Source organism: Primulina eburnea, chromosome 14 (genome assembly GCF_022965805.1).
Source record: "Primulina eburnea isolate SZY01 chromosome 14, ASM2296580v1, whole genome shotgun sequence".
Lineage (NCBI taxonomy): Eukaryota > Viridiplantae > Streptophyta > Magnoliopsida > Lamiales > Gesneriaceae > Primulina > Primulina eburnea.
Window position 1 is genome coordinate 184,176 of NC_133114.1, and position 24,426 is coordinate 208,601.

Here is a 24,426-nt window from a genome sequence, read left to right on the forward strand (position 1 = left end):
ACCTTCCCTTTGTCTCTTTTTAGTAAGTCTCGATTCATCTCAAATATTTTGAGTGAGCTGATTAAATCTTCCAGGTTAAGTGTAGAAGTATCCTTAGATTCATAAAAAACACAGATTTTAATGTTGAAGAGTTCTGGAAGGGATCTGAGCACTTTGCTAACCAATCCTTCATTCGGCATAGGATCGCCGAGAATAAACGCTTCATTTGCAATGTCATGCAATCTTCGGTTTTTCATCACCAGCCCCAAAACATGGCTTGTTCATCCTCATCTAAATGGTCTTCATTCTTATATAGGGAGGAAGAGTAAGGATAGGTGTTTGGGGAAACACTCAGCAAGTTCGGGTTGATCGTGCACAAAAAATACCAATGATACATATAGGTATACAAAATCATAATTTTGATTAAAGGCATGATGACGCTAATACGAACAAAAATATAAACATATCATTGAAAATTATCTCATTTTTCATGGTTTACTGATCAGTCCCTTATATATTACTAATTAACAGTTATCATAACCTACAACATCAGGACCTTAACGAAACATATCAAACATCGAAATTTCATTTGTCATTTCTTACTCGAATCCTTATAACACATTTTAATTATTTCAAACATGCTTTCAAATATCATATCTAATATCGAACAACAAACGAATTCAAAAATAAAATATCAAATAGAAACGAATATATACCGCGGATCGGATTTTCAAAGACATACGTAAATGTTACTGATTTCAATTCATTTCTTATCACACAACACTGCTGAAACAAGGATTTTGCCTACTTATGAAGGATTTTAGCCCTCATCCATTCTGTGGTCTGCTTCTGCTTTTACATGATAATATTTATTGGAAATGGGTGACCTCTTGGGAAGTTCATATGCGTCAAGCTGTTGACGTTGTGCCGCTTGATTTTGTTGGCCAAGTGGATCATAAAAGAGTGAGACTAGATCTTAACGGACAATACTCTCTGCCGGGGACATGGCCGACGGTAGGGAAAGCGTAAAATTGATCTCTAAGGGATATGAGACATCATTAGCAGATAGACAGCCAGACTCATTAGCACCCAATTAGGTGCACTCTATGTTGTCACAAGTATAAGGAAATAAAGTTGAGTCTTAGCTAACAGCTATAGCTTTTGGTCTAGTGGTAAGCGCTTGATCATAACAATTTTCTTTGTGTCTCTCATTCTTTTTAGGTAATCATCGAACTTCTTTGTAATCAGAGAGATCGAATCTTCACATTGGTCAAACTCATTAACTTCCCGAATAAATTCATCGAAGGAGTCATAAGAAGCTTGCAGTGCAACAACCTTCCCTTTGTCTCTTTTTTGTAAGTCTAGATTCATCTCAAATATTCTGAGTGAGCTGATTAAATCTTCCAGGTTAAGTGTAGAAGTATCCTTAGATTCATCAAAAACACAGATTTTAATGTTGAAGCGTTCTGGAAGGGATCTGAACACTTTGCTAACCAATCTTTCATTTGGCGTAGGATCGCCGAGAATAAACGCTTCATTTGCAATGTCATGCAATCTTCGGTCTTTCATCACCAGCCCCAAAACATGGCTTGTTCATCCTCATCTAAATGGTCTTCATTCTTATATAGGGAGGAAGAGTAAGGATGAGTGCTTGGGGAAACACTCAGCAAGTGTGGGTTGATCGTGCACAAAAAATACCAATGATACATATAGGTATACAAAATCATAATTTTGATTATAGGCATGATGAAGCTAATACGAACAAAAATATAAACATATCATTGAAAATTATCTCATTTTTCATGGTTTACTGATCAGTCCCTTATATATTACTAATTAACAGTTATCATAACCTACAACATCAGGGCCTTAACGAAACAGATCAAACATCGAAATTTCATTTGTCATTTCTTACTCGAATCCTTATAACACATTTTAATTATTTCAAACATGCTTTCAAATATCATATCTAATATCGAACAACAAACGAATTCAAAAATAAAATATCAAATAGAAACGAATATATACCGCGGATCGGATTTTCAAAGACATACGTAAATGTTACTGATTTCAATTCATTTCTTATCACACAACACTGCTGAAACAAGGATTTTGCCTACTTATGAAGGATTTTAGCCCTCATCCATTCTGTGGCCTGCTTCTGCTTTTACATGATAATATTTATTGGAAATGGACTTAGGAAACCATATACCAACCCCCAAGTAGATGGACACGTACAACATGAAATGAATTTTGAGGAAAAAAAGACTTCAAAAGGATGATTAATAAAGAGAATATATCATTATATGGACAATCCTCTGAATATAATATTCACTACTAAAACTGGCCAGCAAATCAGAAATACAATCAACCATGGAAATTATAAAATTTCTTATATGCTGCTGCTTCTCGCTATAGACATCATCGAGAAGATAAATTCAAATTCTCCGAGGTGAGAATCGAACTGACATTGACATCACCGGACGATGTTTAAGTCCGCTCATCATCTTGGTGACGTCACTGCTCCTTTGTACAGATTTTTTCCCCTTCAATGGCGAAATCAGTTTGTTTGCTATCCTGGATGGCGAAAATGATCTACCAATCTTTGACGCAGTCGGCAATTTCTTGGACAAACCCACTGGTCTTGTAGGAGAAATCGAAAGTGGAGGGCCTTTAATCTTCACTTGAAACTTTGAACCAGCCGGAGGAGACTTGATCGAGAACTTGTGCGGAATACTCGTCCTTTTCCCAATCACAGGGGACATAGTCTTGCAGAACTTTTGATGATGAGACGTGGGAGACATCGAAAGGAATAATGGGTTCGGAAACAATACTGTCTTTCTAGCCCATGGTGCATTCCTCGGGGATACTCGATTAGCTATATACCTAGAGTTTTCTTTGTCACACTCCCTTTTCTCAGCCGGTGAAACCTTGAAGTTTATTCGAGATCTTGCCCGTTGGATAAGCGGGATGTTTGATTGGGATCGGATTGTTCGCAATACGGCTTGTTTCTCTTTCTTTCTTCGTTCATGGATCTTGGAATCGTCTGCATTCAACCTGTATTTCCTCCTTTCGGTGATTGGAGTTTTTGGGTCATCTTTAATGGCAACTGATTCCACTATATTCCTTGCAAATTGACTTGCTTTCATGATTTCTCCAATTGTTTCTCCTAAAAGCATAGCTGGAAGCGACATTCGTCTCCATTCCTCTGCACACCACAACTCATTTTTGTCATACAACCAACTGAATCAGAGATCAGCCACAGCATGTTAATAAAAAAAAAATGTAAAAGAACCTGTGTTATCTATTAGCATTTTTCCTGGAGAAGACCTTCGGGAATTAACATTTTTCATCCTTCAAATTTATAATCAAACAACAAATAAAATCAATGGGCGCTGAAAAAAATCTTCAAACTTTTAGACGAACCAAGTTCCCGATTATCCGTACCTCGTACGCTGCTGTTTACAGCGTGGACTAAGATTCTCACCTGAACTCACTTTCTTCCCGCCATTCACTGCATATTGAAGCTCTTGCAATCGAGCCATACACTTATCCACCTTCGATACGACACACAAATCACCACTTCTTCTCCAAATCCAGAATTTGTTAACATGATATGATAAAAGCAAACAGAAATTAGTACCTTTTTAACTGTTTCTCTGAGAAGAGAGGGACTGAGAGGTGGCAGCGCCGCCGCCAATCTCCGCTGCTGCTTCGGTGGGCTTCTTGCAACCATTTTTTCACACTATCTGCACGGATTTGTGTGTGTTTCTTCTCGCCCTCCCTAGTGAAGTGAAGTGTAACAACAAAATTATATTGGAGCAGCTCACTTTTGGAGTAACGGATACAATGACGCGTGTTTTTGTAACGGTCGAATCGACATTTAAATTAATTAATTAATAATATTTCCACTTTGACTCTGATTTTATTTTATTTAAATTCCATTTAATGATTAATACAATTTTCAATTAAATTACTTAATTTATTCTTAATGTTTACCTATTATCACTTTCACCATTTAAAATTATGTCTCGGATTTCAAATAGACACACCTGAAAAAACTTACCACAATTATTTGAGATATAGTTGGATATCGTTTTTTATATTGATTTATCCAGAAATCAAATTAAAACTAAAATTTGTTGGCTATTTATTAAGTTTCTGATTCAAATAGGACACACTAGATAAAACTTAGGGCAAATTGTAAAGTCTAAAATACGATAATGTAATCTAACTGCATGAAAATCTAAGAAAAATAATAAAAAAATACCTAATTAAATTATTTTAATTACATGAATTCAATGTGGTAGGTATGTTTACATGTTTAAAATATGATTTTTCTCTAAAATGGATAAGACTCTGTTTTTAAGTGTTATTCAAGACGCGGTCGAGGAATGGAGATCGGAGACTGTCAAGATAAATTTTTTTATTAAATTATTATTTTTAATTATTTAATAAATGATATATTTTATACGATAATTTCGAAAATTGTATCTTTTGAGATGTTTTTACGAGCCGAGTCGTATTTTAAATTGGAAATTGATTTTTGACGAAAATAGAGATTTTCGAAAACTATCCTAAAAAAAATATTTTACCTACAATATAATGGGTCTAATTGGGCCTATTATACTATAGTTATTGAGTCTAAACTTGTACTATAGTATTTATATTAAAACAAGGACTCCTAAGCCCTAATTTGAATCATAACTCATGCACACTTCTCCTCGAGACCTAGGGTCTTCTCCATCAGAAAATAAACATACACCACACGTTTTGAAGGCTTTCACGTGAGTTTTGAAGACGATATTTCAACAAGTTCACTCCCGCCTCTCCGCCAACATTCCTACACGTTAAGAGTTGAATTTCGCGTGTGAAACACACAAAAGCATGTCTTAATCTTTCCTTGCTCAACGTTCATATCATATTACGTGTGTATATACATGTTTGCATGAAAAATATGATACTCTTTCATTTATTTTCGTTTTTATGAATCATACATGGAAAATCATGGTTTTTCTTGCATAATTCTTCATGATATTTATGCACAAAGGGGCTGCCATGGTAGGGCCATTACAAGTGATGAATTTCAGAGGGTTTAAGAGCCCTAGATGGGGATATATAAGGGCTGGACTGTGAAAGGGAAAAGATGAAGGAAAATTGGGTTCATGGATAGCTAGGGCACGATTTTTGGAGGATAAAAGGAGGGGGAACCACGCGGGGTACTTTCCACTCGAGGGGCTGGGCTCGTGAGGTCCTAGCATCGAGCCATGGTGGTCCACGTAAGGCTGTACAGGCTAGGAAAAGTAGCCACTACAAGAAAATACACATTCAACAACACATCAAAGACAACGGTTTTTATTAAAACCATTGTCTTTTTATTTTTAACAATGGTTTCAATAAAAACCGTTGTCGTAACCTAAAAAAATCTTCTCATAGACAACAGTCTCTTCAAAACCGTTGTCTTTGATATATCTGCAACAACGATTTTTAAAAACTGTTGTCTATGAGCGTGTTTTTTTGAGCTACGACAAAGGTTTTTAAAAACCATTGTCTATATGTGTTTTGTAAAGGGTCAAAGACAACGGTTTGTTTAAATCATTGTCTTTCAGCTGGTTTTTTTAGTTCTACGACAACGGTTATTGTAAAACGTTTTCTTTCTGTTGTCTTTGAATTTTTTTAAAAAAAATTATTAAATTTTGCGACGGTAGCGACGGTTTTAGTAAAACGACTAAAACCGTCGCTAATTAAAAAATTACAACGGTTTTGTATAACTGTCGCTCTTTTTAGCGACAGTTATAAAAAACCATCGCTAACTTTAGCGATGGTTGAAAGGATCGGTTAAACGAATAAAGAGTGTTTAGAAGGGGGGTTGAATAAACACTCCTCAAATTTAAATATTCTTCGACAATATGAGTTCAGTTTTGTTACAAACTGATACTAGGTATCCCTTCGGTCAATGACAATCACTTAAACTGAAAGAAACAGTTGCGGAAAATAAACTGACTGAAAGATAAAGTATCTAACTGAAAAGTAACGACTGAAGTAAAGATAACACAATTTGTTTCTGGATATTCGGAGACTTGAATAACTCCTATGTCACCCCTTCTATCACGAAGATAGGATATCCACTAAAATACTTTGATCAAATACAAGATATTGTACTGACCCACTTCAGTTTGGACTTATCACTTTGCCACAACTGAAACTCTTAGTATATAACACTTTTACAGATGGTAACTGATCTTATCACAACTTAGAAAAACTATCAAAGATTACAAAGGGTTATTTAAGCTCGAGAATGTAGCTTTGAATGCTACTGATATAACTAGTAAACGTGAACTTTTAGCTTCTGAATGTGAGTAGATATTTTAGCAGCGTAACAACAACTAGAATGTAATAGCTGAAATCAGTCGTGTTGTCTTCGGCTGCTACCTTCGATTATTTATAGGCTTCTCTCTCAACGATAACATTAAAGGATATTTGAATATTCTAACCGTTGATTTCCACGTCGATATACTCTGACAGTCGTACACTCCTCATTCTAAAATGTGGCGTTCCACTACTAGTTGCAGGTAGTTGTACTATTTGTCGGTTGTCGTTTTCAACTGATGACGTGTACAGCTGAGAGATCAGCTGGTAAAAAGTCAGTTGACGAGAATGACTGAAGAGATGTTCAGGTGAAAGAGCAGCTTAATAGAGAAGACATCTGTTCAGTTATATTTCAGTTGCGTCGATAAGTTAGTTGGATTCAGTTGCTTAGTTCAGTTGGTTTATCTTTTGTCAAATACTGGAATTAAGTTTCCAACAATTTTTCCCTTTATGGTGTTTGACAAAACTAGAGTAAAAGAAAACCGAATAATTGAACTCATAGTAGATAAAATAAGAAGTAGATCAACTGAACTCACATTCTTCACAAATACAAGAAAGACTGCTTTTTAAGATTTTTTCTGCTGTTCTAAAATCTCTTTGAGCTCTTACCCCTTTTTGTCAAACAACTCCATCTTGACAGATAATTTCCGAACGTCAGTAGATAGAAGCCGGACAGAAGTGGAAATGTTTTCGATAGCAAAGGTCATTGCGACTTGTAGCAAATCTATCTTTCTGGAGACGAGTGTCTCGACACTGTCAACTCGTTTGTTAATATAGTTTTGAGTTGCAGTAAGACTCAAGGCTATCCCCTTGTTCTTCTGGATTTATTCAACTACAGATGAGAGAGAGGTAATAGCAGTTTGGATGGCCTTCAGCTTTTCGGAGTTGAATTGTTGAGAGTGTTCCAACTTTAAAGTGTGAGACAGTTGCGTATTCTGAATCTTTGAGATGGCTGAGAGAATCTGATTCATACTATTCTGTATATTCTGAATTTCTTCAAGGACAAGATCAAAATCTAATGAGGATGGATGAGGAGACTGATGAGAGGTTTCCGGTCCTCTTGCAGTTTGATCAAATATAACCAACTCTTGGTCAGTTGCTACTGTTTCAGCAACATTCTGAACTGAAGTGATTGTTGCAGCAATGTCTTCTGGAACTTGAGGCGGAGAAGTTGGATTCTGATCAGCATATGAGCTGTCTTGAGGAATAATAAAGTCTGAAGAAGCCAAAACTGGTGCCTCTAGAGGATGATATTGGGAATCAATTGGCACAACAGTTGGAATAGCTTCTTCAGCAGATAAATCTGGCTGAACTGGTGCTTCTGAAGAGATAGGAACCTCTGGATTGATTTGATCAACGGGGTGATCAACTTTATCAGAAATAGGTTCACTCAATTGGGATTCTTGCACTACTGCTTGAATAATTTCATCAATGTTTGCGAAAGATAATTCTGCTTCAGTGTAAATTTGATGTTCACCAGTAGGTGATTGAGACATATCCTGAACTGGCTCTTCAGTTGGAATAATATCCTGTTCTGAGGATGACTCTTTCTGCTGAGAGGAAGGTTCTTCAACTATTTCCTCTTCATCATCGTCTAGATCTCCTTGATGAAGGACTAACTCTTGATCAATTTCCCAAAACTTTATCTGAGATAGCAAGCCAATCAGATCGGTGTCTAGCTGAGTAATCACCGCATGATCAGCATAGGCAGTAGGATTTGTTGGAACGTAGTTAGCCTTCAGTTTGTCAATAATTTGTGCTAACTTCTTGATTCTCATCTGATCAAACAAATATGTTTTTATCTCCAGAGCTTGAACAATTGTGGCGGCTTTGACCATCTTGAGGACAAAAGCTTCCATTTTGATGAACTTGTTCAGCTGGGATTTCTTTCTCAGTTGCTTGGCAAAAATATAAGTACGATAGGCTGTCCAAGCATCGTAGGGTTGAAGTTTTGATGCTGCAAAATTATTAACCTTATCCCAAACAAGGTCAATGTGGGTTTGAATGGGATTGGATGGCCTGGGCTCTTCAATCAATTTGCCCTTGCCTTTATCAGAACTGAGGATGTGTGGAATTTCAAGACCAGTTCGAGTAGTATCCACCCGTTCTATAATCTTGATGCCTTTGGGTCGGGCAGGTGCCAGAACGGTAGGACGAATAATATTAATCAGAGGAGCTTTGATCCTAACTGTTTCTCTCTTTGCACCAGCTGATTTTTCTGGTGCGATGATCTTCAGAGGAACTGCTTCAATTGGCTGCTGAGCATCTGAAGATATTAGCTTGTCAGTAGGAATAGATTCCTCTGTAGTTGTTGGTTTAATCCTCTGGGTTCTCGGTTTCTTGGCGATCTTTGGGGAAGGAGTTTTCTCTGAATCGGATTCACCCACAACTAATTTCTTTTTTGCTGACTTCAGTTGAGCCAATGTCTTGGTCTTTTTCACTGATTTTAGGAGCCGCCTGTTGAGTCCCAATCTCTTGTTTTATCTTTACAAACTGAGCAGGAGAAATGTCCAATTTGGTCTTGAGTGGCATAGTATTCTTCACATTGAAGACTTTGAATTTGGATGATTTTTCTGAATCATCTGCCACTAACCCCTTCACTTTCAGCAGATAGCTCAGTTTCACTGCAAAGCCTTTGGATTGTTTGGATGATAGAAACATATTCTTTAAAATATTGAATATAAGATGCTTCTAGTTGAGTTTATGTTCAGCCATAATGATAGAAATGGCTTGAAATTTTTCCAACGTAAGTGCAGCAAAAGATCCAGCTTTCGCCAAAATCCCTTGTACAACAACTCTTGAATTTGATCTTTCAGCTCTTTCATCTTAGCTGGTGCTAGACGACAGGGTGCCTTTGAGATTGGCACTGTACCTAGCATCAACTCAATAGAAAAATTCCATCTCTCGGTCTAGTGGAATGGGATAAACGTTCTCAAGAAAGATGCTAGGAAAATATCTGACCACCTCAACATCCTCTAGCTTCTGACTGACAGGAACAGGTGCTGAAGTAATACATGCTAGAAAAGCTTGGCAGCCTCGTCCCATAAGTTTCCTCGCACAGATGCTGGAGATAATGTACGGCATTTTCTTGTTCTTTGCTGCCTCAAAGGCAAAATATTTCTCGCTGGGTGGTCGAATAGATACTGACATCTGCCAAAAATCAATCGAAGCTCCATTCGAAGATAGCCAATCCACGCTAATAATGATGTTGAATTCAGGCATCGAGAGTACGATAAGATCTTTCCAAACTACATCCTTTTGTAAACGAAGCTCCAAATTCTTCACAATACTCGATGCAGCCATTTGATCACTAGAAGGAATGGAAACTCTAAATCCCAAATCCAAATCCCCAGATATAATATTTAGTCACTTTACGAACGTCTCAGATATGAATGAGTGTGTAGCTCCCCAAATCCAAATCCCCGGGTACAATCTTTAGTCGTTTTACAATGTCTCGGATATGAATGAGTTTGTAGCTCCTGAATCCAACATTACATAGATAGCTACACCTAAAATAAATATTTTCATGTGATAAATATACCATCAAATCCAATCGAGTCGAAAAATTAAGGAATTCCAATCATTAATAGCACAAAACTCTCGAAAATTATCTCAATCTATTCTACTAACCAATTTAACATTTCATGCAATAGAAGCAATATAAAAATGTTAAACAACTAGGTTATCAGTAATTACAGTCGTGTCTGGCTCTGCCTCTGCTTCCTCAACATGCATAACAAAAGCTCTGCCAATAGTTGGTCTGTCCTTTCTTCTTTGGGTAGTCAATGGCCTTATGTCCTTCATCCTTGTATATGAAGCACTTGTATGTTCCCCACATGCACTTTCCAAAGTTTAGACGATTGCATTCTTCGCACAGTGGCCACTCTTCAGGTTTTGGGGCTCTAGACTATGGTGGCCTCTGTTGCCTCGGTTTCTTCCACTGTCCTTGGGGCTTTTGTTGCCCTTGAGCTTTGGGAGGTCCCGTAAATTTCTTCTTGACTGGATGAGAGTTCTGCTAGTGCTGGTGCTGGTGCTGCTGCCTCTTGCGCTGCATCTCAAAATCAATATCTTTCAAGGCTTCCTCAGCTTAGAAAGAACAAGCAGTGGCAGCTGCATAATTCGTCGGTCGTATCAACATCACATCACGGTGTATAGTAGGTCAAAGGCCATTCAAGAAGTGACTCAGTTTCTCAGCAGCATCCTTAGAAATAAGGGGCACAAAGTGACAACCCCTATCACTTACTAACGAACTCAGCCACCAACGTGTCTCCCTGATGGAGAGTCATAAACTTCCTCTTCAAGCGTCCTCGAGCATCAGTAGTAAAATACTTATTATAGAAAATGTTCTTGAATTGCGCCCAAGTGAGGGTGACTAGATTCTCACCATGTTCAGCTCCTTCTCACCAAAGAGAAGCATCATCTCAAAGTATATAAGTATCACACATAACTTCGATCAGCATACCCCATATTCAGATAACTTAAATGCATCTCAAGGAAACTAATCCAAACCTCAACAATAAATCGGTCGGTGGTGCCTGAAAACTCCTTCAGACCCAGCCTCCGGAACTGATCATGCATATTGTGTTGTGACCTCGGAGCCTGATGCTCAAAGAAACGTGCCATACCCTCCAGAAAACGTGTAGCAGTATCCTCATTGGGAGGTGGGGTGCAATCTCTTTACCATCCTCGTGTGTATCGGTTTGCCTATCAGTACTAAGTGCGCGTCTAGGAGGCATTATATCTGAGCGTTTTCCAAAGTCTAAACGTAACCAACATGCATTTAAATCTAAACTTCTAATCATGCAGCGTAATAAAAACCTTTATCGAGCAACTTAAGCATCAATATCATGTATAAACACACATAATATGGTATGAACGATGAGCAAAGAAAGATTAAGGCGTGCACTAGTTATCCATGATCCCAATTTTCGTTCATCTTTATCCCTTCACAGTCCATCCCTTGTACAGCCCCATCTAGGACTCCTAATCGATCACCACCTGATCATGGATGATTTTAATGTTGTGGAAGAATTTGAGGATTGGGAGTGGTTCTCATATGATGATGTTCAAAAAACTGCTACAGCGCCCGACTACATAGTTGATCGGAATATATCGCAAGACGACGAAATATTCAAGGACTTGAAAACAAGGAAAAGTAGGGAGGAAGATCAGATACAAGACAATATATGCGTTGTGTGCCATGATGATTTGTACCAAAGCGAAACAACGATGAGACGATTGCTACTCTGAATTGCGGCCATGAATATCACATACATTGCATCAAATGTTGGCTGCAACAGAAGAATGTTTTCCCTCTCTGTAACGTTGCGGCCCTGTCTCAAGACTGATGTGCATCTTGGCATGGTTACATAAATTGTTAGAAATTTAAAATTATAGGTTTCATCTGGTACTGAATACTTTCTTGATTTTTGGAAAATATATAGCTCGATTTTGTTGTTTAGTTCAATTTTTATATTAGATTCGAGAATATGTGATGAATTAGCTTGGACAATATCAGTAATTGGTAGCTCAGAAATAGTATTATAAATATAAATCTATAATTATGCATTTATGTAAAATAAAAATAGGAATATGTATTCTAAAATAACTACATATTATCTTGTAAATTAATTATTTTCCCGTGGATTTAACAGATTGATGTATATATATATTGTTTTTCAATGGTCATGCTTATATAATTTTATATTTTTAAAACTCCCGTATAAACTTTATTATTTCAAAATACTTTTAATAAAGTAATTATCTGCTTTATATCCATATTTTTACTTTGAATTATTAGTTAAAAATACTTTAAAAAGTTATTATTAGAAATATCTTATTAATATTACCTTATTTACAATAAAATTAGGAATAGAATCCCATTCCGATCCTTATCAATTTCTTTCTTATATCCAATTCCTAATTATGGTTCTATAAATACTTCTCATCGTCCAAACATTCTCAATTTCTTCCATCAAAAAAAAAAACTTTGCTTCAAATACGTAGCTCAACTGGTGCAAATGGCTTCCAACTTCCGACCACCGTAGGTTTCTGATTCTTTTCCGAACCCTTTGCCAAACTTTGCTGCCTCTTATGATCAAGTTCCTTTCTATTACGAACAATCTGATGAGAATGATTGGTCTCATCCCACACATTTGTGGAATATTAATCAAGAGTATACTTACTTCAGTCTGTTTGGTCGTGCCGCAAGTGAAAATTTCAAGATTAATCAGCTGCTTGCGAATCCAAAAGATCAATTTGTGAATAGGTATTTGTTCTCTAGAGTTGACGGGGATACATATAACCACGCGAAAAGCGTCTACAAGACATGTGTGGTATGCGAAAAGGATGAGCATAAGGAGAAGATTGCTAGTCTATATTGCGGATGAACATCATGTGTATTGCATGGAAAATTGGTTGCAACAGTGGAATGTTTGCCCTCTCTGTAAATTTGATGCAATCAAGTATTGATATATGGTCATCCTAGCACTTGTTTTCATTATTTATTTTATTTTTCCCTATTTTGGAATTATAAATAAATAATTTATAGTGACACAGAGGATTTTTGGGGGGATCCGTCTCAAGAAGGAGCGGTGAACTTACTTTTTGGCCACGGCCCAATGATGAGAGTTGTTGATTCCCCGCCTCCAGGTACTTGGTGTATAGATTGATTAATCGAACAGATGATAAATGATAGTCACTTTCAAGGATCAAACTTCACTAAAATGATTTATGAAGAGGAAATGTTTTACGATATTATCTGCTTAAATGATTTACGAAAATAATTATATGTTTACAAGTTTTTTTGTGTCAGCTTATTTTATTAAAAATATTATTTTAAATGCATGTGCCTATATATGTATTACTCGTTACGTATGGTTCGGACATGCTGAGTCGTTAGTCTCACTAGATTTGAATGGTCGCAGGTGAAGTTGATGTTGAGGAAGACTCGGGCGCTTGAGTGGATTGGACATGGCGGTACACTCCGGAAGACCTTACGTTTTCCGCAATATTATGATAATGAAAGTTTTGATATAGATTTGAAGATTATTTTAAAAGATATTTGTATTTAGTTTTTTTTAAGGATAGACGTTAGATTTCGTATGATTGACGTATGTTTTTATGATTGACGATTTATGGATATTTAACACAAATTCCGATTTTTTTAAAATATGGATTCATGTTTTGGTATGGTTCGGTCTTTGTAGAAAAAAAATTTCTAGTATTATTTATTTAAAGTAAGAGGTAAGGGACGTTTCACTGTTAGAAAGTTGTTTCTTTGCAGATTAAGTTAAACAGTTAGATGCTATGATCTTCAGCTCCATGGGGTTGTTGAACGAAGCAGAAATAGGTTTGTAGAAGATTTGTACCGATCAAATCCTCTAATAAAATCCTTCTAAAACATAAGAATGAGAGACGTAAAAGCACAGTCGTCGAATTTCCAGAAACAAATACTTGTCTAACTTATTTACTGTTTTTTTCCATCTAAACTGATATTAAGTTTATAATATTCACTAAGTATATCAAGCCGATTTTGCACTTATCTATTTTGAGTAGGTCTCTTGTGAGACGATCTCACGAATCTTTATCTGTGAGACGGATCAACACTACCGATATTCACAATAAAAAGTAATATTCTTAGCATAAAAAGTAAAATTTTTTCATGGATAACCCAAATAAGAGATCCATCTCACAAAATACTATCCGTGAGACCGTCTCACACAAGTTTTTGTCATTTATTTTAGTAGTTCGAAGTACTCAGTCTGACTGGAAAATTCACTCTAGCTGCTCACACCGCTTGAAATTGTAAAAACAGTCTATTTTCAATTCAAAGTGTTTATTTACATCCCTCTATATACATTTTTTATCCTAACACGTGGTATCAAAGCGAGATCATAGGTTCAAGTCTCCCTAGAAACATATTTCTATACTTATTGGGAGATGTAGGGTTGCGCGTGCATGAGTAAGAAACTTGTTTTTTTGCTATGGATATTAAAATAGGCAAAAAAAAACTAATGTGAGATCTTCTGACGAGTTAATTTTGTAATACGAATTTTTGACATGATTAAATCCATTAAATTATTACTTTTATGTATAAAATATGACATTTTACTGGAAAATGTCATTTTTTGTTAGTTATGTTATGATAAAATTGTGTGATATATGATGATTTAAGTTAAAAGTATTATTTTTCATGTCAAGAGTTTTTTTTTAATTGTAGATATGGATCGTGTCGACCCGCATATATATGTCTATGAGACTATTGCATAGGAGACCTACTCATAATTAATGTGTTTAAAAATTATTAAAAACAATTAAGAGATATATATTTTTTTATTATACTTACATTTATATATATACCTATATTATGCCATTTACTCTTATATATTTATAAATGTACTTCGCAATCAGTTTTTTTTTTTTTTTTTGGAAAAACGCTCAGTTTTTTATAAACGAAAACTTTGATTTCACTAACATAATAATTTCATATTGTCAATAAATGGTGTATATTAGCTATAGGTAATTATATGACCATTAAAACTAAGCTCAATAATATATATATATATATATATATATATATATATATATATATATATATATATATATATATATAGCCTAACCTACAGTTTGGAAGTTTAATATGATTTTGAGATATTGTTATAATTGGATAAAATAATTTTTTTAGTTGTCTAACTTTGAGTTTTGGTCCATTAAAGTTTCAAATTTTGAGTTTGATGCACTAACTTTTAATTTTCGGCTATGTTGTTTTAATTGTTGACAACGTAACGTGAAATCAGATAAGTTAGCAATTTTCGATATTTTATCAGTAATTTTCGATGTCATATTAGCAATATACCGAAATATGACTAAAAGCATTGAAAAAATATTTAGTACACCAAAGCCAATTTTTGACAAGTTAGTAGACCAAAAATAATAAATGTCAAGAGATAAAAAAATTATTTTCCCTTTCAATTAGGACAATGTTTTTTATTTCCCTAAGATTGTAGTGCAAAGTGGAAAATTGAGGAACATCGATCATTGCATTCTAGACGAGCGGCTCAAGTCAATGTAATGGCAATTTAGTAAAATCTCAATTTATGAAAATTATATTGTGTTAATTTTAGATAAATAATATAAGAAACTTGAGATTTTTGCATTATCTATTTTGTACTTTTATGTATTTGACATTTAACTCTATTTTATTTAATTTATTTAACATTTATATTTAAAAACACGTTTTCTATTATGACAACTAGAGGTGATCGGTACGATATACCTTATCGAAATTTAGAATACTGTATACCGTACCGAAAATACCGGTATGAGAAAAATGATACAATTACCGTACCGAAAAGTCGGTATGCTGAAATTGCGACATTTCAGTACGGTATCGATAAAATATTGTCATACCGAAAATATATATAAAAAATTCATTCTCTTGTAATTCTAAGGCCAGTGATAACTAATACAAACAAATCCCTCAAGACAGTCAAAGAGACCAGGAAAGAAATATACAAAAAAAATCCATCAAGACAATAAACACCAACCGCAACATGTGTCTGGAGATCCAACACATCAATGAACACCAATAAATTTCAGCCGCAACACGTTCGACTTCTTTATCCGCTATCTTTGCAACAATGTCTGAGGTCCTGTGATTTCTAAAGTCTATTAGCTTTTTAACAAGTCGAGGTCCAACATCAAGTCTCTAGCTAGCTGTAAGGTTAGACGATAGATATAAGACTTCTCAACAGTTTAAATTCTCAACTATGAGCCGAGTTGCTTAACTGAACTTTGATTTGGACGATTCCAACATGATGAGCCCAAACAAAAGTTAAATTCTTTATTTTGGTACGGTATCGATATATATCGTTTTATACCAAAAAAATTATTTTATATTTTTTAAAAATTTAACTTTATTATTAAAAATATTATATATTATTATATTTATATATATTATTTCGGTATTTCGGTATATACCAAAAAATTCAAATTTCATATCGTTACCATACCGAATATTTTGGTATCGGTACCATATCGTATCGAAAATTTCGGTATACCAAAAATTTCGATAAATTCAGTATTTTTCGGTATAATAACCTTAATAACCTCAGTATACCGAAAATTCGGTATTTTTTCCCGCCCCTAAACGGGATGCCATATTTGTCATGTAAAACACATTTGGCGTCGTACTTCTGAACTATTATCAAACCATTACAACCTATGGTCTCTTATGGTAAATAAACTTTAAAACGTTTAAACCGTCTTACTTTAAGCTTTCGATTTTTGTCTAGGAGGTATATGAAGCCAGGTCTTCATAGTGTCATACGCCGTGAAACCAATGGCGACCGAGGGAACTATCTGCAAGCAACATCCAACAACTCTGTTAGTATTTCAGAAACCAGAAATGTATCCATCCACATTTTTTGACATTAGTTCTTGTATCTTGACGGGGCTGTTCTTAGAGTTTAATTTATCAAAATGAGATTCTAGTCTGACGATGACCAAATAGTCAGTACCTTGATATAATTAATGCTAAGGCCAGCAAAAAATTGCCTCCAACCTTGATTACGAGCAATGGTAGCAAGCCCATCCCAGGTGCTTTTGTATCTGGTGACACCTTGTGTTGAAATTTGCAGGTGTTCAACCTGTAACAATTGTTAAATTCTTGATAAATACTCTGCCTAAGTAAAACATCTAATGACTCGACCACAAAACTGTTATTGGTAGGATAAATCAAGTGAATCGTGTTTCCGCACGGTTTCTCAATATAGATGTTCATCGTTAAATGTCTGATTAAATAATAACGCAGGACGTCCACACTGCAGTACCTGCATCTGCCTTCGGACAACATCCAATGGATATGTGAAAGTTTGTCCAAATAAACCGGCTAGAGCTCCACATGATAAGCGCATTAAAATGGAAGAGTGGTATTCCTCGGGAACGCGCCTCTTCAGTTCCTCATAGACGTAAAACTTCAAGCCAGCGTATGGAAGAATTCCAATGAGCGTAGGACCTACTCGAAACGTGATATTGAAAATTGGTCAGTACATGATATATATACAAGAATTTAACTCCCATCATATCAGCAACGGCTAACTGTAAGCTTCATATCATAATTAAGCTTAAAGTGGAGGGGAATGTTATAAAAGTATACGAGTCAACATGAGGTTGTTAAAAAATACGTATCATATAAAGTATGCACCATGCAAATGTACCTATGCCTCGATATAGTCCCCGTACTCCTGCTTCTGTGTACACTCTCGGATCACATTCCTTATTCCACTATAAGCAGGGTGAGTATGAAGTTGTCTTGTACCATTATGAATAGCTCCTCTTGCATCTGCAACCTAAAAACATATACAAGTTGTAATTAACATCCAATATGAGTCAGCAACAAAATGACTATATAATTGAATAATTACCATCTAAAGATTTGAATAATAATAAAAATAAAAAAGTTGGCCAAGATGTCATATTTCACTGTCTCACCAACACGCCAATGATGCAACTCTTTGTATCACACTATAGTTATTAAAAGGGTAGCCTGGCTGCGCCTGTTGCCTTGAAACAAGCAAGCTTAAAGCATGCGCCTCTGCCTAGGCACGAGGCATCGGAGAGAGGCGCAGAAGCATGCTCATTAAAGTAGTGAGTTGAAATTTTTTAGTTAAATAAAATTAACTCGAGTTCAACAAATTTTGAAGCCCAACTAACAAAGCTCGTGGCTATTTTATTTTATGATAAAAAAAAAACCCTATTGTCACTCATTTATGCAAGAATTTTTTATCAGAAAGTTTAGAAGTCCTTTATGCACACTTTTGTTATAATTTTCCCCCTATTGGCACTCATTTTATTGAATATGGTTATCTACAATGTTTCAACTCCTTAAAGTATCACCATTACAAATCAAATCGTGTTTTTTAGTTAAGTAAAAAAAAGAAAATAAAAACTAAAACAAAAAAAACAAGAAGATATATTTGAAAAAAGAGAAACCAATAATACGGGTAGTCATTGTGACACAAATATGTAAGTTCTTGTCATTCAATGATCTAATTTTTCTTCCACACTTATGATTCACCATTGTTTTGGAAGATGGTGATATAATTGAGGAGGATGAAGAGAGATTTGATGATTTAGATATTCGAAGTTTTTTCCTTAATATACTATGAATTTATGACTTACTAATGAATTTTATTAAAGTTTTTTCTGTTTATTATTTAAACTACATTATCTATTAATTAATCTTTATATATATTATTTGCTATCTTTGTGAAAAATATTTAATTTATGTAATATTATAGTATAAATTACTTTATATATATTTTATTTTAAAAATTATCCAAATGCGCTTTATTGAAATAAAGCGTGCATTTCGTCTTGCGCCTCAAGCTCCAGGGTACTCTAGCGCTTTAGTGTGTCACGCCCTAAACTATGTGTAAAGCCCAAAAATCAGTATACGTAAAATCTATGCATTTATTTAATTTATGAAATTTCATTATTGTAATATTTATGTTTAATTGATCTACGTTAAAATGTTTTCTTGAGTTTTATGTTTCAGACGATTTTTCGAGGCGGGATCGAAAAAAGGAGACCGGGATGATTTTTAGTGACTTTAATTGTGGTATTTTATTTTAAGTTAGGTTTGAGGTATTTTAAATAATTTATGAAGTTTTAATATTTTTAAAGCCTAATTTAAATATTAAGTCATTTTAGGATTTTTAAACTTTTAAAGTTTATCAATTAGGGGATTTTAGTAAATTTATTATGGGATTAGAATTTTATTAATTTGTTGATTTGTTAACATTTTTATTAGCATGATTTATTTATTTAAAAATACTTTATAATTATTAATTAGGTGGTTTATTACACACCACACACACATATTAAAATATTCAATTATTCCAACACCTTTTCACACACACTCATACACGTATACACACACCCTTTCATTATAAACAAAACACACATGTTTATTATTTTATTTGACTAAGGAGAGAAGAGAATTTTTCTTTAAACTGTCCTCCATCAACCTCTATATCATTTCTCTCCTCTCCAACTTCTTCTTCAGCAATCGTTCCTTCCCTCTGAAATTTCCAGCAATATTTTGCTGAGTTTATTTCAAGAAAATCGAGCCACCTTCGTCCCGGATCGTCTCTCGCTCCATCTCCGCTTCGGTGTCGTCGTTTCGGTATTGTTTAATCATCAAAAGCACGTATATTCTGTTTTTGCTGCATCGATCTTGTCATAGTATGAATTTTTATGTGTTTTGAGTGAAAACATGTGAATGATTCGTAGTAGTTTGAGCAGAAATTGTATTGGACGTATTTTGAAGTAGTTTTGAATCTCAAAAATTCGATTTTTCTGTCTTTTCAAATACTGCGAATTTTTGGTCGAGATTCTGAGAAAACTTTCAGCAAGAAAAACGTAGAACTTTTCGATGCCTTCGATTTGATATAAAATTCATAATTTTCGGACAAGAAACGAGTGAGTTATGATTGTTTTTGTATGACTGCTCAAACCTACGATATAATGAAAATGATGTTTATCATGTTTTGAAGTTTTTGAGTTGCAGGCTTCGTTGGACACCGCCGGGCTTGTGCTACTGCATTTAGGTATGTTATGGGATGTGTTTAGGTGTTATTTGGTGGTTCGTTTGGGTCGGGATTGGCTTGGGATGTAATATAAGTCGTAGGAAGCGAAACGATGTCGAATTACGAGTTATTTTTGTATTGAAGTTGCTTGTCAATGTTTGGGGACGTTTGGGGTGTTTCTTCGGGTTTGAAGCAATGTAATAACATCCTAGAATGAGTCTTGAGGTGTTGGTTCATGTTCCTTAGGCTTGGGTTGAAAGAATGAATTGAATTTTCGTGAATTTCCATGTCCAGCATGTACCCGGACCCCGACACGGAGTCCGTCTCCATTTTTCCTTAAAAATTCGAAATTTGCGCATGGACCCGGACCCCTATCCGGACCCTTACACGGGGTCCGTGTACCCCTTTTAAAAAAAAAAATTAAAAAAAAATAAATTGTTGAAAATAATATATTTGAATATTTAAAAAGTAATAGTTGAATATTTGAATGTTGAAAATAAGAGTTGTAAAAATTAGAAATTTGTGTGTGATGATGTAGGTAATGATGTATTTTATTTTTGGATTATTTGTAAAGATTTTCTATAAATAGATCTCTCATTTGTGAAGAAAATCACAATTGAGTAGAGAGAAAAATATTATAAAGTGTGTAGTTTGATAAATTTTGAGAGTTTGAGATTTTTACTTTTTACCATAAATTTTTTCTTTTTCACAACATAAATAAATTTTTTTTTATTTTATTTATTTATTTTCTTCGGGGTTTTATATCATGGTTTAGTACGATGGTTAAAATTTATTTATGTAAAAATATAGGATTTGTTTTGGGGTTCTATGTCATGATTTAATACGATAATTAAACGAGGTCAAGTTCCGAGTGATTAGAATGTCATAAGCTATTTATTTACTTTGGTGGTAAGCCCGAGTACCTACGTCTAAGATATGCAAGTTAAGTTTTTAAATTCATGTAGTATGTGCAGCAACGGGCTCGATCGAAGTCCAACGAATCCCTCAACGCCAAGTAAGTATGATGACGTGCAAAGAAAATATTTTAAGTTTTTGGAGGTATGCTAAATGTCTTGTGACCAAATTATGTTAGGATTGAAAAGCGTTAAATTATGAACGGGGACCAATCCGCCCGTTAAATTATGAACGGGTTAGATCGAGGTTGGAAAGCGTTAAATTATGAACGAGGACCAACCAGCCCGTTAAATTATGAACGGGGATCTTATGTATGTGGCAGTGGATACGTCCCTGTCAGCCCAGTACTGTGGTATGTCTGATCAGGCATTTATTATGTTATGGGTCACTTGCTTTGAAACATCCTCTACGAAAATGATGAAGTTACGTATGTTCAAGTATGCTCAAGTATGCAGTATGTTATGAAAGTTTATGATGATGGCACGTCAAAATATGTATGTACGCATGTTCAAGTTTAATATGCAAGTTCAAGTTTCAAGTTATGTATGTCCTATTCTAAAGTTGCATGTGATTTTATTATGTAGTACTCGTTATTCCCAGTTTATACGTGTTGAGTCTTTAGACTCACTAGACTAGATTGATGCAAGTGAGTATGTTGATGAAGAGATCGGAGGTGGTGACAAAGGGGCAGGCTTGGACTGAGTAGCAGGCTAGACCCGAGGACCGCCATGTTTAAGTTTTATGAAATGTTTAAATTATTAGGATTTTTATGTTGATGGAAAATATTTTGAGAAAGTGGTTTGTGAACAAATTTTATTAGTCAATGTTTCGAATGATCATATTGTATGGGGAATTGGTTGTGATACTTTATGGCATATGTTGGAGATTATTTTACAAATAAGAAAATTTTAAATTTTTCCGCAAATTTTTAAGTAGTAAAAAGTATGGTACGTTACACTATGTATTGCACACAATGCCCAAAATGGGTAGGTACCAGATGGATTTCTATTTCAGAATAATATTAAAGATATCAAAATTGCTCAAGAGTGTTTTAACCAGTTCTACTTTATTGAAATGTGGCAATTAAGGAAAAAGGGTGATAAAATTTGACTTCCCCACTAGATGCCTTCAGAATATGCAAATAAGAGAAGAACGAAACAGTTAGAAATCGAAAAAAATTAAAATGCAAGAACCTGGTAAGCTAGTTTGGTTCGAGCCAAATCCAAAGGATAAGTACATAGAACTGCAGTTCCTCCAGCAGCTGAACCAGCTAAAAGATCCACAATAGACCCTGTTCCCAAGGCAGAGTAGTTATCCAAAATCCAAGACCGATACTGCTCATAAGTCATGAAATGTAGTGCAGCATAGGGAACAATTCGAAATACACTAGCTCCATTCCCCCTGGATCATCAAAGGTAATACATATTAGTATTCTGTAGATCCCATAAGAAGAGCCATGACACAAAACTGGTGCTTCTAAACTTACTTATAAAATCCAGCAATCCCTTCATGTTTTAATATCTTTTTAAGAGATTGATAGGCCCCAAGACAATGAAAACCTTCGGTTCTAGTCTGGAAACACAAGTAAAATAAAAAATCAATCAGTTACCACACATTTAGCCAAAGATACTCGGTGGACACATAAGAGAACATCAGATCCTCACTGTGAGAAATATAATGCCCAAAATACTTCACTTGGTAACCAAACTGCAGAGTCCAGATTATGGAACCATTTTTCAACAAATGCACGGGAATAATTAACAAGACAAGTGTCATATTTATGCAGACGAAATCAGTCCGTCTCACTATCATGATATTTTATGCATCATTATCGCCACGAAATTCCTAAAAAGGAGCACTTGGGGAGATAAATTTGAAACTCATGGATTTCGATTAGTTTTATTGTTTAAAATGAAAAATATATTAAATCTTAAATTCACATCGTACTTATTTACACTTTAACAATACGAAACTTATTTACACATTAATAATATAAAAAAAAAATGAATTTCACCATTACTGGGAGTACTTGAAATCTATCCTTATTATTTACATGAATTTGAGTTTAATGGTGTTACTTCTCTAAACAACAAAAATACATTTGAAATTCATCAATCCAAGCGCAAACAAAAGGTTTTTCATGCAAACTCCATGTAAAATGGTAATTTTCGGCAATTTGGAGTCTTCTCAACAATCAGATTCTTGAATAGAGATTAGCAACCAGCACCTTCGGTGCCTTGCGTTTATCAAGTGTCGATTGCTCTTCAGATAATAGTCATTTTAACTCCTAATCCTCGGTAATACCATATAATGTCATAGCGGACACCACACCAAATTTACGAATAAAATTAATCTAGTAACAACATACTTTCATTAGAAAGACATATACAATAGAAACTAGAAAGCGCTTGACCAATCTCAGTTGACACTTGACAGTATAAGAAAAAGCTATACACGAAACTTACAAGACACCAAAACTAGTTTCACCTGCAAAAGTATTTTAGTGCGCTCCAACGGAGCAACCGCAGTCTTTGCAAACGCACCCGCAGAACCTCCTGCAATTAACTCTTTGACATAGACGGGAACACTGTCAATATACTTGAGCGTAGCAGGCGCGGAAGATCCATCAGCAAATCTTGGAGATAGAGTAGAGCCTTGTGAGGAAACCATATTGTTGTTTAAAAAATTGATTACCCGCTCTGTAATTGATAAAAGTCCTTATCCCATCTATGGAAAGAAAACGAATTGCTCCGAATAGGTAAAGGAAATGGCCTGAGAACACACCCAAGCCAACACTCCTCTCCGATTGAATGACGACACATCAAATATCTCGAAAGCAGCAATTGTCACAATTCGAGCGTCATCGGATTGTTTCTGAAACAAACCACAAAAAAGCCAAGCCCACGAATCAGAAACCCAAATCAAATCTTTCAAAGTGTTACGGATATTGCCCTGAAGAATCAATTGATTACCTCCTCTGCCTTGACAGGGAGAGGGCCTCCTCTGCCTTGACAGGGAGAGGGAGAGGATATGAAATTGAATCTTTCGTCTGAATCTGAAACCTAACAATTGCTCCTTTCATCAATTTTCCGGAATCGCAGCGTTACCACCTACATATAAATAAATACTTGCATTTTATTTTAATAATTATATATATATATATATATATATATATATATATATATGTGTGTGTGTGTGTGTGTGTGTGCATGTGTTTTGCACGGTAGAATTTCATGTTTTTATCAGCTTAGGATTCTCTACTCCACTCTATGCATCAGAGGGAAGGTTCGATCTTGGGTGTGGGGCAGTGCTCACACTCAGGATAAGGGTTGAGATTCATATAATGAGGGAAAATAAAAATTTTAAAAAAAATTGGGCCAGAAAAAATTCTGACCCTTGTATGTACTGCCTGCAGGGGTAGGGTGAAATAATCCGCATCAGAGTATACTATATTGTTAAGATCAAATAAAATCGTTTAGATAGGAGGAGTTAACTGATATGACGGCTCAAATTACTTAAGTGAATATGATATATGTCAGTGCAATAAATCATTTCAACTTAGAAAGTCGAC

General features: G+C 35.0%; 2 protein-coding genes across 4 annotated transcripts; both read right to left on the reverse strand.

Moving 5' to 3' along the window:
- Positions 1-2,265: 2,265 nt before the first annotated feature.
- LOC140812055 (microtubule-binding protein TANGLED) lies at positions 2,266-3,786 on the reverse strand. Of its 3 annotated transcripts, none has more exons than XM_073170234.1 (4): positions 3,623-3,786; positions 3,427-3,536; positions 3,275-3,333; positions 2,266-3,187 (listed from the first exon to the last, which is right to left on the reverse strand). In XM_073170234.1, exons 1-4 carry the CDS (start codon positions 3,713-3,715, stop codon positions 2,418-2,420), a joined length of 1,032 nt encoding a protein of 343 aa, XP_073026335.1. In that variant the 5' UTR covers positions 3,716-3,786; the 3' UTR covers positions 2,266-2,417. The 3 variants fall into 3 exon arrangements, with proteins under 3 accessions (XP_073026335.1, XP_073026337.1, XP_073026336.1); XM_073170236.1 differs by having other exon boundaries at positions 3,467-3,536; positions 3,623-3,679; XM_073170235.1 differs by lacking the exon at positions 3,275-3,333 and having other exon boundaries at positions 3,467-3,536.
- A 12,075-nt stretch (positions 3,787-15,861) lies between these two features.
- On the reverse strand, positions 15,862-24,020 carry LOC140812868 (mitochondrial carrier protein CoAc1). The gene is given in 9 exon segments (XM_073171235.1): positions 15,862-16,001; positions 16,620-16,710; positions 16,869-16,997; positions 17,181-17,365; positions 17,568-17,615; positions 17,618-17,699; positions 22,049-22,256; positions 22,342-22,427; positions 23,343-24,020. Coding segments are annotated over 8 exon segments (1,011 nt in total). The 5' UTR covers positions 23,526-24,020; the 3' UTR covers positions 15,862-16,001; position 16,620.
- Positions 24,021-24,426: the final 406 nt, after the last annotated feature.

Bases quoted from the DNA above. Each gene is read 5' to 3' on its own strand.
- LOC140812055 (XM_073170234.1), bottom strand. From the start codon at position 3,715: ATGGTTGCAAGAAGCCCACCGAAGCAGCAGCGGAGATTGGCGGCGGCG. The intron at 3,334-3,426 runs GTACGGATAATC...ATAAATTTGAAG, and splicing joins TGTAAACAGCAGCGTACGAG to GATGAAAAATGTTAATTCCC. The intron at 3,188-3,274 runs GTTCTTTTACAT...TGTGGTGTGCAG, and splicing joins AATGCTAATAGATAACACAG to AGGAATGGAGACGAATGTCG.